Consider the following 21,455-nt stretch of genomic DNA (forward strand, 5'->3'; position numbering starts at 1 on the left):
GTGGTTGATGCTTCGGGAAAAGGGAAAAAACCAATGGTGGAAGAGTCTGGTATCCCCTCTGCTGCTCGAACTAAAAGGAAGCACGATTCGGTTGATGCTTCCTCCCAAAAAAAATCCAAAAAGAATGAAGATTCCAAGGAGATCTTCATGCCACAGTGGACACTGAAGCAGACTGATAAGGCAACACAAGACCCTGAGAAAGCTGCATAATGGAGTTCTCTCGGTCTTCTGCCTGCTGATTGTCAGGCCTTTGAAGCCCTAGACGATGATGCCCTTGTAAGTCAGTCCACAAGGTACCTTCCCTCCTGATCTTTCATTAATTGCTTTTCATAATTTCTTATGAGTTCTTCTGATAATCTCCTCGTCCCCAGGAATGCCGTGTTGAGCTTTTACCAACACATGGAGGCATTGAGCCGAGTTGGTCGCAATGGCTCCTTGTTGCAGACCTGTGAAGAGAATTTGGCGAAGGCCAATTCTAAAAAAGACCGGCTAAAGGCAGCAGCCGAAGAGCTGAAGGTGAAGCACGATGAGGAGATGAATTCCTTGAAAAAGGCCCTCGATTCTTCAAATGCCCGCGCTGTTGCTGCCGAGCGCGAGGCTAGGAAACAGAAGAAAGCTGCTACGCTGTTCGGTGACAATCTTGAGCTTAAATCCATAGAGAACGAACGTATACTGAAGATGGCAATTCCTAGCAAGCCCGAACATGTCAAACCAAAGCTTCGAAGGGATTGTGTTCGGAAATATTTGAACAGCGTTCCTTTCTCTAAACTGCTGGGCGCCTTCAACCTTCAAGCTTACCGCGTGGGGCAGAATGATGTTTGGGAAAAGATCCTCAAATCTGACCCTTCCTTCGACACAACTCCATTTCGTGAGGTGTGTCACAAAGAAATATTTGGGAAGCTTAAGTTGGCCTTCCCAGACTGGGCTTTGGGAGAGGATGATCCTTTTCCCGCTGACCCGAATTATGAGGAATATCTTGCTGATTCCCTGCCCCTTCAAGAAGAAACTTCACAGCCTGTGGCTGAAAAGAAGACTGATGAAGACGATCCTGAGAAAGACTCCTCAGTCGGTAATGAGGAAGAGTCTTAAGGAGTCAAGGTTTTTTTTTTTGTAAAGCTTGACCCTCCATAATCAATGAAAATAAAACTTTTTCAATGATTGCCTTAATATTTCCTCATCCTATATCCAAAAGCTTGTCTTGGAAATAAAATATAAATGATATATATTATCACCTATCACTTAACTCCTTGTATCTTGACGAGGGATGACCTTTGGGATATCATGAAGAGGCGTTCGAGAGAGATGTTTCAGCTTCCAGCTTTTACATATTCTCAACTGCTCCTTCATTTATTACGAAGTCCAAACGTTTCCCTGCCTTTGTGTACCACTCACTTCTCCCAACGAGTTGGAAATATAAATATCATTTAAGTGGTGGCGCGACGGGTTGGAGGTTTTCTCGTACCAAGTGCATATTTCCACGTGGCTTTCCTCTGACCGTCGATCTTACTTTTTGAAGAACTCAAAGCATTTCTTCGATCCGGTCCTTTGGTTGCCTTTGGCTCTTAACCTTTGCCTCACTCCCTGAGGCTATTTAAGTTCCTCAAGGGTACTTCTCATTTATTCTGCTATCTGCAAGTTAGATTTGCAAAACAAAATGACATTCCGTCTTCCTTTGCCGCGTTTGTACTTTTCGTATTCCAACAATATTTTCAATCAGCATTTGAACAAGTAAGCTTTTACTTTGCCCATGTCACGAATCTCTTCTCCTTCTCCCTGAGTGAACTTCACAATAGTAATACTTGGGGTTCACTTAATGGGTATTTGAGAATTAAGGTTTTCCCTTTTCTGAATGTTGTTGGATTTTCGTACTGATACTGCCTTTTCTGTACTTGCAGTGCCTCCCAGAATTGATTTGAGCTTTATTAGGGCGAAGTCCTGCAAGAAGATTGTCCCTGTACCGACGCAGGTTGCAGCTAGTGAGGTGATTGCATCTAGTGAATCTTCTAAACGTGAGGAGACTGATGTTGGTGAATCTTCAGATCAGATTCCCCCAGTTTCTACTGATGTTTCTCCTACGCTCCCTCCGCCTGAAGAGACCGTTCGATCTTCCCAGGAAGATCTTGATCCTTTAGTAGCTGCCTATACTGTTGATGTCACTGTTGGAGAAACCATTCGGGATTCTTCAAAGGAGCCCCTTCAGACATCTGAGGCAACTATGTTGGCATCTGACGAAGGCGTGGTCCCAGCAGGTGCTGCTTCTATTTCCAACTCTAGTGCTTGTTTGGCATCCTCTTCCTCTCCTTCTTTGGAGCAGGAGGATTTTGCCACTAGGAAGCGTCGTCGGTTGGTGGATGATGCAGCTCATCCTTCTTTTGATGTAGTTCATCCTTCTCCTCCCTTGAGGAAGTCTAAATTAGTGTCAAACGAGTTTGACAAAGCGTTGGAGTGGTGCACTGCTGCTCAAATGCCTAGCTAGAGCAGAGTTCTTTCCAAACTTCCAAACGATGACTTTATGAAGTCACTGGTGATGTAAGTTTTTCTTCATTATCTTTTGATGCTGAAGATTATTCTTTTACTCCTGTCTAACTTGGAAGTTGTCTGCGGAGTTTTCACTGGCAACTTCCACAACCAAGTGGAAGCAGACTCTAAACTCAGTAAACTGAGTAATGAAGTTTCCAGGCTTCGGGAAGACTCCAAAGCTAAGGACGTTGAAATTGCTCGCCTTAGGAAATTAGCTTGGGAGGTTACAGGAGAGAAGAACTCTGTGATTAAGCATCTCCGTTCAGATTTGGATGATGCCAGGGAGAAGATCCGCCGGCTGGAACGAGAAGTAGGAAAGTCAGGGGCGAAAGGATCTGAAGCGTTACCCCAAAGGCAAGCTAACATTCCCTTGCCCGAATCCCTTCCAACTGACGTTCGCAGAGCTTGCATCTTCAAGTATTTGCACAGTAAGCCCTTTGTTGACATGCTGAATGCTTATAACTTGCAGGAATATCGCGATGGCGAAAACGAAGTATGGGAATCGATATTAAGGAAAGATCCTCATTTCGATACGACTCCCTACAGCGTTGTTTGTCATCCTGAAGTGTTTGCCAAGGTCTTCCTTCCTTGACTGGACCAAGGATAAGATTGATCCTCCACCCCCGGATCCGGATATCATGCATTATCTCGATGATTCCCCTCCTTATGCTCCTCTCCAAGGATTCAGTTATGAAGAACTTGGCTTGAGTACAAGTTTCATCAAAGATCAGACTTCTTCCGGTCAAGCTGGATAAAGAGTATGGAATTGCAGAGGATTTCGATAACATGCTTTTTCCCGACTCTGTTCTTCTTCTTCTTGAATTTGTGTTGCTTCCTGACTCTGTATTACTTCTGGCAAAGTTCTTTCAATCTTGTAACTTCTTGAAGATGTCTTTCTCATTTGACCGAGTGAAGATTGTACCCCAACACTTGTTTATATATATGCTGGTTGTAAAGGTTGGCCTCTTCTGGTCGTTTTAAGAAATAAAGAATTGAACTTCATCTTTGAACTTTGCTAGTCATTTGAGTCATTGTTGCAGTAGGTCTTACAATGCCTTTACTTAGAGATTTCCGGAGAAATTCAATAAGTCTGAGAAGGAACTCACTCGGGTTTTAAACCGATGCCTTTACTTAAAGATTTCCGAAGAAATTCAATAAGTCTGAGAAGGAACTCAGTCGGGTTTTAAACCGATGCCTTGTAGAAGGAACTCACTCGGGTTTTAAACCGATGCCTTTACTTAAAGATTTCCGGAGAAATTCAATAAGTCTTAGAAGGAATTCACTCGGGTTTTAAACCGATGCCTTGTAGAAGGAACTTACTCGGGTTTTAAACCGATGCCTTTACTTAGAGATATTCCGGATTCAATAAGTCTAGTAAAGAACTTACTCGGGTGTTAAACCGACGCCTTGTGGAAGGAACTCACTCGGATTTTCATCCGATGCCTTGACTTAAGAAATTCCGAAAAAATACAATAAGTACGTGAAGGGACTCACTCGGATTTTCATCCGATGCCTTATGGCTGGATCTGTTCTTGAGTGTGGTGTATGATGCCCCCCAATCAAAAGATAGTTGTTGAAAACCAAAAATTGCTTTGATTGAGTTGAAATTTCTTACATCACGAACAAAATTGATAATCCTCAAGGATAATATTTTTTCACATGTCTGGCATTCCACGAACGATCCAACTCTTTCTGGGTTGTTATGTTCTTCATCTTGTAAGCTCCCGAACCGACTGGTTTTATAACCATATATGGTCCTTCCCAAGAAGGGTCCAATTTTCTTTGATTGTGTGGATCTGAAGCTAAGGTATTTCTCAATACCAAATCTCCAGCTAAGTACCAACGATTCTTTACTCGGGTATTATAATGTGACGCTATCCTTCGTTGATAATGTTGAGTTTGTGCTATTGCTTTTGCCCGAACTTCATCCAACAAATCAAGACTATCAAGCAGTCCTTGCTCGTTCGCTTTTTCTTCGAACTCTCTGTCCTGCAATGTTCCCGCCATTACTTCCCCAGGTGCCAATGCTTCGGATCCATAAGCCAACCTGAATGGAGTTTCTCTTGTGGGTGTTCGAACCGTAGTTTGGTAGGCCCACAGTACATTATGCAGTTCTTCGACTCATAAGGCTTTATCGGCCTCAAGTCTTCTCTTTATTCCCTCAAGTAGCGTTCGGTTAGTAACCTCTACTTGTCCATTGCTTTGGGGGTATGCAACTTGTAAAATCCGGCCTTATCCTAACCCTGACCCGGCCCGGATTTTATACTGTTGCAGGTCCGAAGACCCGAAGTGGTGGTAGAAGAGACCTGTGGGCCCCCTTAGTGGATGATTCGATGCTTGATACTGAGCCTATGGACATTGACAATGATGCCCCTTACTTGAGCACATTGTCAGTGTTGAGTGAAAATCTGTGCATCGATGAAGATTGAATTAGTTGAAGCACTTCTTGGAACCCCGTGATCAATCCGAAGCTATTTTCTGAAACTAGACTTGTTGATTGACTCGTAGGAGAAAACCCCGTTCGATTTGACCCTGTATAGCCTCCCGAATCCACTCATGAAGTTCCTGTCATGGCTTGGTCGACTGACAGTCGACCAGCCAGTCGACCAAGAGTAATAGAATTCGAAAATTCACTAAATCACTTCCCATTTTGCCCCTACCTTTTTGGAACTCGTGAATGAGGACCTAAACTAATCATTGGCACTCCAGAGCTCGAGGTTGGACACTCTTTTGGGCTATTCCTTGATGTTTGGGAAGATCTTTGACTCCAATCATTAGTGTATACATTAATCATCAACTCAAGGTATGAATTCTTCTTCTCTTCTTCTAATCTATTCATTTTTCTATCAATTGATGATCTTGAAACCATGGCTGAAGTCAGGATTGCTATACCGAGGAGGATTATGGTGCGTACCAGGGTTAGCCCCACCTTAGTGAGGGAGCGGCCACGTTGGGTTTACTTCATCTACACTTTTGAAGAAGAAATCATTAGGATAGAAGAAACCTATGTGTAGGCCCCATTTCCCTGGATGACTGTAATCGTTTGGATATTCTCTCTCTAGCTCCTATGGATTTACTCGTTACACTGTTTGTATTCAGGATGTATTAACCACTTTTCCGCTATTGTGAAGGAGTGACTTCTGATCACTCCTCTTTGTGACTTTGTCATTTAGAAGTTCATACTTAATATTTCCGCACTCTGATTTATTATCTTTTCTTATTCAATTGATCTATCTATTGTTTACTTTATACATTGATTATTTTGTTCATGATTATGTTATCGCGTATGTGGGAGGCATGGCCGCTCGATCGGGATCTTCGGGCTGTGGATCACATCCCGGGTATGCCAGATAGGATACCGGCTAGGTGGATGTGACACCACTGATGACATACGATGCTCGATCATGTAAGTTCCACAAAACTGCTCGAATTGTGGACAGTCAAATTGGGTACCATAATCAGTAAAGATTATCTTCGGCATCCCAAAGCGATATATGATTGAGTCAAGTATAAACTTCTCCACCTTTCTTTCAGTGATTGTTGCCAGGGCGCTGGCCGCAACCCATTTAGTGAAATAGTCAATTGCTACTATCAGATATTCTCTTCCGCCTGACGCCTTGGTGAATTTACCAATGATATCGATTCCCCAAATTACAAAAGGGATGGGATCTAGAATTGACGTCATGGTTTCCGCTGGACGTTTGGATACTGTAGCATGGACTTGACAATTGCTACACCGGCAAGCCTATTCCATAGCAGCTTGTTGGATTTTGGGCCAATATAACCCAAGTCTTAGGATTTTGTGGGCCAGGGCTTGTCCACCCATGTGAGTGCCATAAATCCCTTCATGTACTTCAGCCATAGCCGACTCCGCTCCTTCGGGACCTAAACATCTCAGAAGGGGTCCAGAATAAGATCTTCTGTACAACCTTCCGTTTTGCATAATGAACCTCGCAGATCTTACTCTGACTAATCTCGCCTCTTTTTGATCCTCCAGTAGTTTATCATCTCTCAGATATTCCACTATTGGATCCATCCAGCAACGCTCTGCTTCAATGTAGGAAATTTCTATCTCGTGATAACTTGGAAATGTTATCTCTTCAATGTAGACCAAAGGGTCTAAATTTTTCTCTTTGGCATTGGCTAATCGGGATAGCTCATCTGCCACTGTGTATCTGTCCTTGGAATCTGACATACCTTCAAATTCCTGAATTCTTTTTGCAATGCTTGCACAATCTCTCGATATTTCTGCAAGCGAGGTTCTTTAATACCATACTCACCCTGAACTTGATTGACAATAAGCTAAGAGTCACTATAAATAGTTACATCTGCTACGCCCAGTGCTTTTGACAATCTGAGTCCAGCTATCAAGGCTTCATATTCTGCTTCATTATTGCTAGCATCGAATGCAACCAAGTATCATTTTTCTTCATTGCCTGCATTTTCTCTACTATAGCTGCCTTCCATCTCTTATTAGCATAGGCTTCCTGCCAACTTTTAGGAACAGATATAGATGATAGAGAGAATATAAAAGCACGGTAAGAGTCAAACAATTAGTCATAAAAGACATATTTAGCTATAGGATGCTGAGTACAAGATCTAACTCCTTTTCTAACAGCAATAGGAAGATCAGAAGAAAATACCTCAAGGGGAACAGTAGAATCTGATTCTGGAGCAGGAGACAGAAGTGGTAACGTGTCACCTTTCTCCACTTGCTTTAGTTGGTTGAAATTCTTCCTCTGATAAATCTGCACCTCCTTATTCTAGTCAATCTTGTTTTCAAAGACCTCAATAGTGTGCCTCATAGGAGTGGTCTCCCCCTGACTAGGTTCTTCACGTGGTTCAGAAAAGGGAAGGGGGAATTAGAGTCCTCAGGTATACTGGTTGAAGTCTCCCCCTGGTCAGGAAACACTTCTTGAACTCCTAAGTTGTGTTGTGGTGGTGTGGTAGAATGGTCTAGAGTTGGAAATAGCACCTCTCCTCTAGGACTCTCCCCCTTAAGAGGTGTATATTAAGGGCAAGACTCATTAAAAATGACATCCATGGAGACAATGGTTTTCCTTGAAGAAGGATGATAACATTTATACCCTTTCTGAGTAGCAGAATACCATAGAAAAATGCAGCGTAGGCCATAGGGAGCCAGCTTACTTTGATAGGTTGTGATTCGACATACACAGACACATCCAAAAAACCTTTGGGGGAATAAGAAAAGAAGAGGTTATCTGGAGAAGCTCAGTAAAACATTTAAAACCAAATATCCTATTGGGTATCCTATTGGGCATCCTATTCATAAGGTAAAAGGCAGTGAGTATAGCATCACTCCAGTATTGGTCAAGGACATTCATAGCAATCATAAGTGACCAAGCTATCCCTAAAAGATGTTGATTCTTCCTTTTGGCAACCCCATTTTAGGAAGCAGTATCAACATAACTGGTCTGATGTATTATGCCAGAGTCAGAGAGATATCTCTGAAATTTACCATTAATATACTCTGTGTCATTGTCACTCGAAGGATCTTCACAGTGGCATTGAACTGAGTCTTAATCATAATATGAAAATCGCGAAAACATCAAAAAACCTCATTTTTTTTGTTTTAAAAGATAAATGCATATAGAACAAGAGTGACAACCAATAAAAGTAACAAAGTATGTATGGCCAGTAATAGACACATGTTGGCAAGGGCCCTACATCAGTATGAATGAGTCCAAGAGGAATAGATTTTCTACTAAGAAGAGAAGGTAAATAAGTAGAACGTGTCTGCTTCGTAAAAATGCAGGCTTCATAAAAAAATTCATCCGTTTTACAAGAAAAAACTAAATCGGGAAATATTTTCTTAAGAGTTCCTCGAGGGGGGTGACCTAGCCTGCGATGCAACTGCCGAAGGTCTAATATTACCGAATGAACCGGATTAGGAGATGCAGTCAAAGCAGAAGTAGATCCTCCACTTGGCTCTAACAAATAAAGTTCATTGTCTAGTTTACCACGTCCAATCTCCTTCCCCGTTACCAAATCCTGGAAGACACAGTAAGATGGGGAAAAAGTCACTTTACAATTCAAGTCATGTGTAAGACTATTGATAGAAAGCAAGTTCGTAGAGAAAGAGGGAACGTGTAAAACTTTAGATAAAGAAAGTGATGGAGAATGTTGAATAGTCCTTTTTCCGGCAATGGAAGAATAGGAGCCATCAGCAATTCGAACTTTATCTTTTTCGAAAGTTGGAGCATAATGTAAGAAAAAAGATGATGAACCTGTCATATGATCTGTGGCTCCTATATCAATGATCCAAGGAGCAGAAACTAAAGAAACATGGTAGCCTATAAAAGTTTTACCTAAAGTAGCAAGGTAGGAGTTGGTATGGGTAGTGGAGGAAGCAGTGGTAGAGGTTGTACCGGCAGTAGAAGATTGCAGAATACGTCACAGAGTAGCCAACTCCTCCTGTGAAAAACCAATGTTTGCAAAGGGTGTTGTGGAAACTGTATAAAAAATATGAGCTTTCAGTTTGCCTCTTCTTTGTGCTTTTTTTTGCTCAAAATCAGCAGGCTTCCTATGGAGCTTCCAACAATTGGCCTTGGAATGATATGGTTTGTGACAGTGCTCACACTTAACAATCTCCTAAGCTAAATCAGATTTAGTGCTAATAGACTGTAAGGCAAATTTCTCCACAATAAGAGCATAAAGCATGGTTAATCGACGGCTTTCCTCACACTGAACAATGGCATAAGATTGTTCTAGTGTAGGAAAGGGAGAACGACTTAATACTTGCACTCTGATCTGATCATACTCCACATTCAAACCTGCCAAGAAGTCATATACCCGAATCTTATCAACGTGCTTCCTATAAGTAGTCACATCATCTGGATTAGTGGGGTGATAATCCCCATAATGATCCAACACTTACCAAAGAGATCACAACTCAACATAATATTGAGCCACAGTAGTTCCTTTTGGGTAGTCTCATGAAACTTCTTTCATAGCTCATAAACCTGTGCATCATTCCCCAACTGTCCATATGTTTCAGTAGTAGCTTTCCAGATTTGGGTTGCAGTATTAAGTAATAGGTATCCACGAGCAATATTTGGATTCATGGAATTCAAAAGGAATGACATAATAAGAAAGTCATTCGAGATCCATTTATCCTGTGAAACACCTGTGGTAGTAGGTTCGATAGTGGTGCGCATAATGTGTCCAACAAATCCTATTCCGACAATAGTCAGGTAAGCAGATCGAGACCAGAGCAAATAATTTGTTCCATCAAATCTTACCGAAAGAGGATGAAGAGTGGGGTAATGTTCGAAGCCGGTGGGAGTAGTAGTACCATTGGTAGTTGCCATGTCGAAAAGATTGTCTGCAATTCTTCAGTCTTCACTCTTTCAAAAATAACTGAAACGTCGTAAAATGCAATAGCCAAACCACGATTCAAAAAGTGCATATAAACACCATTTTTCTCTCTCTCTTCTTTTCTTTCTTTTCTTTCTTTCTTTTTTTTTCCGTTTTTGGGAAATTACAAACAAGTCCCTAGAAAAACTGAAATTAGAAGGAAAGATTGCCCGTGAAAGGGAATAAGATATAGAAAGATCTCACAGAAGAGAAGAAAAGCAAGGAAGACAGACAAGAAGTCAAAGAGTCCGCAAAAAGAGGAGATTCACCAAGGGTTGGGCTCTAATACCAAATAACGGGAGACAAAATAGAGAAGAAAGATGGATAAGATAGGGGGAAGCCGGGGAAATCCAAAAAGAATCAAACCTGAAGAAGTAGAGAGGGAGAAGAACACTCATAAGCAGAAGAAGAGAGAATGAGGGGGAGCTGCAAGCGTACGAAGCTAAAGCTTCAATTCATCTTTTCTATTCTGCCCTCAATAAGCTGATTACAAGCATTCAAATAGTAAAAGAGACATACTTCAATTTATAAATAAAATATATTTATTAAGAAAGAAAAAAACTTATAGGACTCTTGGCAATTTAAAACTAACAAAAACTAATTCTACCAGACTCTTAGCAATTTAAAAATTGATCCTAAATATCCTACCAGAATAAAAAAAATTGACTACAAAACTAACCCAATAAATAATGAGCAAATTGCACTGGCACCCCATAATGGAGGCCTTAAATCACTGACACCCCACTTTATGTTTAAAAAGCACAGAGACCCCAATATTGAATTTTCATGGGATATATTTGTTCAATTTATCACTGAAAACGTTGTAGACACTGTTTATTATTGTTGTAATGTGAGGAATTGCTCCACTAAAAGTATATTATTCACAAGACCCCAATAAGGTATTTATAGTTACAACCTAGTTAAGTCCTATACTAAGTAGGAAAAGGAAATATAGAAATAAAACTCTAGACTTATGAGGAAACATAATCCTATTCTAATTAGGAAACCTCAATCCATGTTTTCAACACTCCCCCTCAAGTTTGAGCATAGATATTTATCATGCCTAACATGCTTATAATGTAATTGAATATCTTCCTGCTCAAGCTCTTTGTGATCACATCAGCCCGTTGCTCATTGGAAGTAACAAATGTGATATGGATCAGCCCAGCCTCAAGCTTCTCTTTGATGAAATGTTTGTCAATCTCCACATGCTTAATCCTATCATGCTGTACTAGGTTATGAGCTATGCTGATTGCTGACTTACTATCTAAGTACAACTGTATAGGAACTTCCAAATCTATCCCAACCTCTTGAAGCAACCCTTTAAGCCATAGTACCTCACAAATGCCTTGAGCAATCGCCCTAAACTCGGCCTCGGCACTGGACCGCGCAACTACAGCCTGTTTCTTGCTTCTCCAAGTCACAAGGTTACCTCCCACATATACACAATACCCAGAGATAGACCTCCTATCATCTGGACATCCTGCCCAATCTGCATCTATATATGCCTCAATCTTCAAATGTCCATGAGCTGAAATTAAAATTCATTTTCCTAGAGTAGTCTTCAAGTATCTCAAGATCCGATATACTGCATCCAAATGTGAGGAATAGGGATCATGCATATACTGGCTAACAAGACTAACTGCAAATGTGATGTCAGGTCTAGTGTGAGATAGATAGATCAATTTTTCCACTAATTTTTGATACCTTATCTTGTCAACTGGTTCTCCTTCCTTTGCCTTCAAGTGTAGGTTAGGCTCAATAGGAGTCTCAGCAGGCTTACATCCTAGCATTCCAGTTTCCTCAAGAAGATCCAATGTATACTTCCTCTGGGATAGAGATACACCACTAGTAGAATATGCCAACTCTAAACCTCGGAAATATCTTAGTTTTCCCATATCTTTGATCTCAAATTCAGTTCCCAAAAAAGCCTTTAATGCTGAAATCTCATCCCCACTACTGCTTATGATCACAATATCATCCACATATACTAAAAGTATAGTAGTGTGGCAACCATCTCTTTTAATAAACAAAGTGTGGTCTGCATTGCTCTGTTTATAGCCATTAGATATCATTGCCTTATGGAACCTTCCAATCCACGCTCTTGGAGATTGCTTCAGCCCATATAAAGCCCTCTTTAACTTGCACACTTTCCTATACCCGGGTGGTAAATCCATATATACCTCTTCTTGGACTTTTCCATGCAAAAATGCATTCTTCACATATAATTGTTGTAAACTCTACCCTTTATTAATTGCACATGAAATAATAGTATGAACTGCGTTCATCTTGGCAACAGGGGCAAATGTCTGCTGGTAGTCAACGCCATAAGTCTGAGTGAAACCTTTGGCCACCAATCATGCCTTGTACCTTTTAATAGTCCCATCTACCTTGTACTTGATCACAAACACCCATTTGCACCCAACAGTCTGCTTTCCTATGGGCAAAGTCACCAAGTCCCACGTTTTGTTTTTTTCCAGAGCTTGCATTTCCTCATCCATAGCTTCTTTCCAGTTTGAGTGAGATAATGCCTCCTGCCAAGTGTTAGGAATAGAAGTAGAGGACAAAAAGGAAATAAAACTTTGAAATTCTAAAGATAGAGACTGATATGAAACATAATTGGAAATAGGATGTTTAGTGCAAGTTCGAGGTTGTTTTCTTAATGCAATTGGTAAGTCTAAAGTAGGATTAGAAGAAGGGTCAAAGACAGACTCACCTGGAGGAACGGATTGTTTAGGGCCAGGAACCAAAGCTTTTGACTGGCTTGGTTTAGAAGGGGTCACTTGTTGCTTTTTTTTTATAAGTCTTCAAAGGTCTAGTCTCCCCCTGTATATCATCCACCAGTTGTTCCTGTCCGGTCATTCCATCTTCCAAAGGAGGATCATTTGTAGGAATCTCAGGAGAAATATCGAAAGGAGGAATCAACATTGGAACCTCTTCACTAAACCTCTCCCCCTGAAGAGGTATAGGGGAAAAAAAAAAGGGAATTTGTTTCTGGAACACAACATCCATAGAGACGAAAAAACGACGAGAATTAGGATGATAACACTTATACCCCTTCTGTGTAGGAGGATAACCCAAGAAAATGCATTTTAACCCACGAGGATCTAACTTTCCATGAACATGATGGTTCCGGACAAAGGCAACACATCCAAAAACCTTAGGTGAGACTGTAAAGACTGTTATACCTAAAAGAACCTCAAGGGGACAGCGTTGGTATAAGATTCGGGAAGACATTCGGTTAATTAGATATGCCGCAGTAAGAACGGCTTCACCCCAAAACCAAGGAGGCACATGCATAGAAAACATAAGGGAACGTGCTACCTCAAGTAAATGTCTATTCTTGCGTTCAGCAACCCCATTTTGAGGTGGAGTGTCGACGCAACTAGTTTGGTGTATGATGCCATGGTTTGCTAAGTAGGAAGGGAATGCGCCACCCAAGTACTCAGTTCCGTTATCCGTGCGAAGGATTTTGACTGTCGCCCCAAACTGAGTCCTAATCATATTATGAAATTTTTGAAAGCACGAGAAAACATCACTTTTTTGGTGAAGTAAGTAAACCCATGTGGTCCTAGTACAACAGCCGATAAAGGTAACAAACCATCTATGACCAGATACAGACACAATCCTAGAAGGACCCCACACATCAGAGTGAATGACTGAAAAAGGAATTTTACTACGATTATCTAAAATAGGGTAAACATGCCTGGTCTGTTTGGCCAAAATACATGCCTCACAATAAAAATCATTTAAATTGCACCTTTTAATCATCAGATCAGGAAATAATTTGGACAAAATAGGTAAAGGAACGTGGCCAAGATGACTATGCCACTGTAATAAGGTAAAAAGTGCAGGGGAGGTGGAACTAGAGACCGTAAGAAGAGCTGATGGGGACCCATCCATTAAGTAGAGCCCCGTTTCTGTCTACCAATGCCAATCGTAAGCCCTGTTTCCAGGTCCTGAAACACACAATGAGAAGGAAAGAAGATATTTTGCAGTTCATATCACGAGTAAGGCTACTAATAGATAAAAGATTAGCCGAAAACTTAGAAACATGCATGACATTAGATAAGGTAAGAAAAGGCGAACAGATAATAGATCCTTTCCCAGAGATAGGGGAGAGAGACCCATCAGCTGTTCGAACATCCTAAGCAATAGGGCCAGATGAATAAGTATGAAACAAAGTAGATAAGCCTGTCATATGGTCGATTGCCCCAGAGTCGATTACCCAGGAGGGATAAGTCAAATTGACATTGTGACAACCAAAAATACCTGTGGGGATTTGTGGATCAACAGAGGGATCAACGACAGAGGCTATACTCGTACTAGAAGTCTCTGGAGAAGATGAGTCAAGTCTGGACATTAATTGGCGAAGGTGTTGGAGCTCATCTAAGGAAAGAGGTGTTGGAGTACTCAAGGTGTCAGAACTGGCTTGATTTGCAGATGTTTGATTGCTACCCTTGATTCCATTTCTACCTTCTCCACGGAAATTTGTTGGACGTCCATGCAACTTCCAACACTTGTCCTTTGTATGACGCTCTTTTCCACAATACTCGCATTTTACTGGAGGGCGAAAATTACCAGATAAAGGAGATATGGGATCAGCCATAATTGCAAGGAGAAATTAAAAAATCCCTGTACTTTTTCAAAATTAACGAAAAAGTCCCCTAAAATTGTTGCAAATTGCAAAAAAAATCCCTAAACTTTCAGAATTATAAAAAAGTCCCTGAAATATTTTCAAAATTACTCCCACTAATTCACGTGAAAAGTATCTCCTCAGTTTACCTCCAATTGGTATATTGTTGAATCAAAGTACACCAGGAAATTTCTAGGAAAGACTCGAGGGACACACCGCATAAATACCAGACTCCTTAGACAAAATTTTCCTAGACATGCACTTAATCACCCAATAAACAGTTCCAGGATACCCGGAAAAAAAAACAAACACGTGAATAACGACTTCAACAAAAATTTCTACAGCATCTCTATAGGATGAAAACAAAACCTTACTCTAATACTATGTTGTAATGTGAAGAATTGCTCCTCTAAAAGTATATTATTCACAAGACCCCAATAGGGTATTTATAGTTACAACCTAGTTAAGTCTTATACTAATTAGGAAAAGGAAATATAGAAATAAAACTCTAGACTTATGAGAAAACATAATCCTATTCTAATTAGGAAACCTCAGTCCATGTTTTCAACAATTATAGCAATATTTTTGAAAATAAATAGTGATTTAATTGTTTTAAGTGATAAATTTGACAAATATATCCAATGAAAATCCAATTTTAGGGTCTCTGTGCTTTTTAAACATAAAGTGAGGTGTCAGTGCTTTAAGGCCTCCATTTTGGGGTGCCAGTGCAATTTTCTCATAAATAAATAACAAAAAATCCTACATTATCTCTAAAACTCCCATGCAGAACAGCATCTCCTATATTACTCTTTGCAAGCTGGACTCGGGGCCAACTGAATATGAAGAATTCTCTCCTGGTTACTGTTCACATTCCTGCAGCGTGAAAAGTAATTTCTGGTTGTGCTGTATCACTTCCCTCCCCTTTTTCAAATGCTTTGAATCACCTAGATGCTGCAACAACTATGCTTTGATATTCCAAAACCTTGGTTGAATCATTATAGTAGAATAGAGTAAGAGATTAAGACACTATAACCTGAAACTGACTGGAAAAAGAGTAGCTGCAGAATATGATCAGTGATTCTCATGTCTCAGATATAAATTTCTATCAGCAAAATAGCTAATGTAATACTGAAGGAGAATGAAAAGTTTAAGATGCAAGAATCAAACTTTAAGTAACTAAATAGATCAGGGAGCAGTCCAAATCAGAATAAAAATAGAAATCCAGGAATAAAGAGCATGCAAAAGGAAGAAAAAAGAATATTACACTGTCTCAAATTTGGTCTCTCACCCCACCCCTCTTTCTCCAGAATCACACATATTAGGCCACAAAAACTCAGTAATATATCTATATTTGAGATTGTCTCATGGCTTAAGCAATACATTGGATTTGTAGACATCAAAAAATAACTCCTAATTGAGCAACAAAAACTAGGATCAACTCTTACTATGATTAGGACTGCAGTGCTATCAAGCAATTACAACTTAGCTGAATATAAAATGAGAATTAAGTAACTTGTACTCCTAGTAGGGATAACAAAGCTAATCAATGACCAATTAAGCCATGTGAGCTAGCTAGACAACCTAGCGTAGCTGACTGGTTAAACCACTAGGAATTAGATCCATATTAGGTCCTTGACTCAGCTAGCTAGACATCCTAGCGTAGCTGACTGGTTAAACCACTAGGAATTAGGTCCATATTGGGTCCTCGACTCAGCTACCATACTTCTAGTTCTAGCAGATATACTTTAGCGAGTAACTTAACTACGTCAGATGTTCTTTGGGTTTCCGAAAGCCCAATGGAATTTCAGGATCAAAACCCCGAGGGGTGGCTCAATTGGTAAAAAACCAACACCTTCGGGTAGGAGGTGCGAGTTCAAAGGCAAGCCCCGCCTTATATTATGCCCATCCCTAATATATAAAAGCACCTGTTAGAAATTTTTTAAAAAAAAAATTTCAGGATCAAACAGCCACCTAGTAACAATTGTCATAAATTTAAAAAAAGTAATGAATTTTTTTTCCCTGCAGTACCTCATTGTGACATAAGCATAAAGAGATTCCAAAATCAGTTTTCTTCTTAGAAGGGATAAAAATCAAGTTTCAGCCTTTCAACCCCATATTGTAGGGTGGATCTCCAAGGATATGAAGATCTCTCACCAAGTCGTATGTCTAACTTTCATCAAATATGATTCAGAAAGAATTTTATATGCATCTATGAGATTGAATATGCAATTCTGACAAGATCACAGCAACATATGAGGAGCATAGTTGCTAAGGTGTAAAGTGTTCCCGGTGACGCAGCACCAAGGTCACCCATGATCAGCAACTAACACAATAAAAGGCAAGGGATATACAAGAACACATATGAAGAAAAGAAAAAAAAAGGAGAGAAAGATTGAATAAAATCAATGATGAAGTCCATCTACTACAAAAACAGCAAAAGCCAAAAAGCTGTGCTTGTCCAGAAAGAGAGAGATGGTCACTTGATCAACCTATGAATCCCTTCACACTTGAGTTACAAACAAACAATAAATATAGATGGGATCTGTTTGAAACACAATAACTGCCATAGGTCAATTACAAATAAAATGGCAAGTCCCAAGCAACTTAGAAGTAACGACAGTACTGGATCTAAAAGGTACAACTGACATGGATTTGAAGGTGGTGATTGAATTCGGAAAAAAACCATCACCCAAAAGGACTTAAAAAGTAACATACTTTCAAACATAATACCAAGAAATAAATGAAAGTTCAATTATACCAGTTCAGCTGTACGAGCATTAGTAATATCACCCTGCACTTGAATGATACCCTCAATTGGAGCCATGGGCTGCAAGTCAATGGCCACTATAATAGGAAGATCCCTGCAAAAACAATATGATCAAACTTTGGGGTAAAGGTAATGCATAATAGTATAACAGATGAGATGTGGACATATGCAATCATGTGGTTTAGGCTCTTTTTGGTATCATTTTCATTCTCTATTATGCCTATTTAAAATAAATGAGTACAAGAATTCATTATTAGACAAAAATGAAAAATGGTTTGGTAACCTTTGTTAGAAAACAAGCTTTAAATAATCAAAATAGCAGTTGAACTTGAACAAAGAAAAGAGAGAAGAAGAAGAAGAGAAGAGAGATGAAGAACTAGTAGAAAAGACCTGTGATTCTTTGCTAAAGAGTCTAGAATCACAGAGGACTTTTATTTATAGCTTCTAATGAATCTAATACAACTTGAGATACAAGTAATTGTCCTCTAGAAGAAGGAAACAAAATATTACAGCTTTAGTAACTTCCTAACTCCTAAAATAGAAAGTTCTGAAAATAGAAACTACCACCAAAATAGAAACTATGCTATCTAAAAAATTCCCAAAACTTATGTAGCAAGATTCCCACATTAGAAATAGAAAATATAATCAAAACAACAGCAAAATACTGTTCACGTGAACAGTAAAAACATTGTTCACGTGAACAGTAAAAACACTGTTCACGTGAACAGGAACGTGAACAGTAAACTCCAAATTTACGTATACTTCAACACTCCCCCTCAAGCTGGAGCATACAAATCTCCCATGCCCAGCTTGCAATAGATAGACTGAAAACTTGGTCTGAACAGAGCTTTGGTGAACAAATCAGCTAGTTGGTCAGTAGAGTTCACAAAAGGAGTTGCTATAAGCTTCTTCTTCACTGCATCACGCACAAAGTGACAATCTACCTCTATATGCTTCGTTCTCTCATGGAACACTAGATTACTAGCAATGTAAGTGGCTGCCTGATTATCACAAAACATTTTCATAGGGCCAGAAACTGGAAATCCTATTTCCTCTAACAATGAACGAAGCCACATCAATTCAGCAGCGGTGTGGGCCATAGCCCTATACTCAGCTGTGGGCCATAGCCCTATACTCAGCTTCAGCACTAGATCGAGCAATGGTGGACTGTTTCTTACTCTTCCAAGTCACACGATTTCCAACAAGAAAAGTACAATAACTTGTGGTTGACCGGCGATCAATGACGGATCCAGCCCAATCTGCATCAGAAAAGGCAACCAAGTCCATACTCCGATTTAGTCGATAGATGAGCCCTTTTCCGGGCGCACTCTTGAGGTACCGAAGCACTCTCATCGCTGCATCCCAATGAGCCTTCCTAGGAGACTGCATAAACTGACTCAACACACCAACAGAATAAGAAATATCAGGACGAGTAACAGTAAGATAAATAAGTTTCCCAATAAGACTCTTGTAACGATGGACATCATCTAACAAGTCACCATCATCACGTCCTAACTTCAACTGAGGATCCATGGGAATGTCACTAGGTTTAGAAGCAAGCATGCCAATCTCAGTCAAAAGATCTAACACATACTTTCTTTGTGACAAACTTACTCCTTTTTTACTGCGGATCACTTCAATCCCCAAGAAATATTGTAGATCACCTAAATCTTTGGTTTGGAAAGATTTTTGTAAGTGTGCCTTAACTGTATGGATTGCATCAACATCATTGCTCGAAAGGACAATATCATCAACATAAACTGCCATAATGACAACACAATCACCCTGCCGTCTAACAAACATAGAGTGATCAGAATAACACTATACAAAACCCAAAGACTCCACAGTCTTGCTAAATTTCTCAAACGAAGCTCGTGGAGACTGTTTGAGTCCATAAATCGCTTTATGAAGCCTGCAAACACGAACACTGTCCTCCCCCTGAGCAACATACCCTGGAGGTTGCTCCATGTAAACTTCTTCATGAAGATCACCATATAAGAATGCATTTTTTATGTCAAGCTGAAAAAAGAGTCCAATCATAATTCACGACCAAAGATATCAAGACACACGGACAGAATTAAGTCTTGCCCCAGGAGAAAAAGTCTCAAAATAATCTACACCATATGTTTGTGTATAGCCCTTAGCCACCAAGCGGGCCTTAAGCCTTTCAACCGTACCATCAGAATGGTACTTAATTGTATACACCCACCGACAGCGGACCACATATTTCCCAGGAGGTAAGTTGACTAAAGACCATGTATGACGAGAATGTAAAGCATCCATTTCCACATCCATAGCGGCTTTCCAACCAGGAATGTTAAGAGCTTTGGTATGATGGGTTGGAATATGAACGGCAGACATAGACAAAGCAAGGCAACGAAAGCTAGGAGGGAGATGAGAGGTAGAAACAAAATTGGAAACAGGATAAACAATGTTAGAGTATAAAGTGCAAGTATGAGTACCTTTCCTTAAAGCAATTGGTAAGTCATCTGAAGGCAGAGTGGGATCTCCACTAGAAGAATCCGCCAGTGGAGAGGATGAAGAAGGAACATCCGTAGGGCCAGCTTCAGGCTCCACTAAAGGAGAGCCGCTAATATTGTTAGGAGGAACTCTATTATCCACAATATGTTCTGGCAACTTATGTCTTCGCTGATAAACCTGTAGAGGAACATTGCTAGTGGAAGGAACTAAAGAGGGAATAGGAGGAGTATCATCCAAAACATTTTCAATGCATACGTGATTGACTTGGATAATAAGGAGTGTCTTCAAAAAAGGTCACATCCGCACTTGTAAATTGTTTGCGAAGAACCGGATCATAACCGCGAAAACCTTTTTAAGTGCGTGAGTACCCAAGAAAAATACACCTAATAGAACGGGGGGAAAGTTTATCCAAAGGATGTGGTATGTGAACAAAACACACATAGCCAAAAATTTTGGGTGGAACTGAAAACGGTTCGCTATTGGGAAAAACAATTGAAAAAGGAGATTTTTCATAAAGCAAAGGCATAGGCATGCGGTTAATTAAATGACCAGCAGTCAAAAGGGCATCACACCAATAACTCTTTGGAACATTCATCTGAATCAAAATAGCACGTGCAACCTCCAAGAGGTGACGATTTTTGCGTTCAGCCACTCCATTTTGTTGGGGAGTGAATGAACAACTGGTTTGATGAATCATTCCAAGAGAATCACACAAGTTAGATATATCATGTTGCACATATTCTAAAACATTATCAGACTGAAAAATTTTAATAGGAAGAGAAAATTGAGTCCAAATTTCATGAATAAAACTTTTAAATGTAGTTAAAACTTTGTCCGATCCTTTAAAAGATACAACCATGTAAGACGGGAGAAATCGTCCACAAAAGTAACAAAATATCGAAAACCATGCCTATTACTAATTCTACAAGGGCCCCAAATATCGGAATGAACAAGAGAAAATAAGGACTCACTACGAGAGATAGAGCATGGAGGATAGGTGGCACGCGATGATGCTTCCCTAACTTACATGCTTCACAATTTAATCTAGACACTAATTTATAAGAAGGAAATAAAATTTTTAATCTAGGTAAAGACAGATGGCCTAAACGACAGTGCCACTGGAGAGCATCTACACAATCATCAGAAAGAGCCGCAATAGGGGTAGCATAGTACAGCTAGTAGAGTTCGTTCCTTTCACACCCTCCACCAATCGTCTTCCTCGTGTAAAGGTCCTGGAAAACACAATAAGTGGGAGTAAAAGTCACAGAGCAGTTTAGTGCTTTAGTTAATTGACTAACAGATAATAAGTTAAAAGGAAAGTTAGCAACATGAAGTACGGATGATAAAGTAAGAGAAGGTGTAGGAGAAACACTTCCAGAGCCTAGAATAGGTGTGGAAGTCCTATTAGCTATGACAACAGAATTTTTAGTGGTAGATTTAGAAAAAGAGCTAAAAAGTGATGACTTACCAGTCATATGGGAAGAGGCCCCTGAATCGATGATCCAAGGGGTGGGAGTAGAAGTCAGAAGTGTTGTGTTACCTGCATGAGAAAGTGTGGCAGATGAAGTACTAGTGGATGTGGAAGCGTCAATTTCAATATTTTGCAATCGGCGAAGGATTTGGCTTACATCATCTCTTAGAGTCTTAGACAAGTCCCCTAAAGAAGATCCAGAA

The 21,455-nt window shown here is 40.0% G+C and overlaps 1 protein-coding gene across 1 annotated transcript in view; it reads right to left on the reverse strand.

The window, feature by feature from the left end:
• The window catches only part of LOC149023176 (tRNA (cytidine(32)/guanosine(34)-2'-O)-methyltransferase-like), a 106,923-nt gene that overhangs the window by 65,402 nt on the left and 20,066 nt on the right, over positions 1-21,455 (reverse strand). The window contains exon 5 of the mRNA XM_089143733.1: positions 17,292-17,394. Coding sequence (XP_088999859.1) covers positions 17,292-17,394 — 103 coding nt within the window. The remainder of the gene's footprint in view (positions 1-17,291; positions 17,395-21,455) is intronic.

The sequence above is a fragment of the Hakea prostrata genome, chromosome 2, assembly GCF_041222555.1.
Source record: "Hakea prostrata isolate BN-2017 chromosome 2, UWA_Hpros_2, whole genome shotgun sequence".
In the NCBI taxonomy this organism is placed as follows: Eukaryota; Viridiplantae; Streptophyta; class Magnoliopsida; order Proteales; family Proteaceae; genus Hakea; species Hakea prostrata.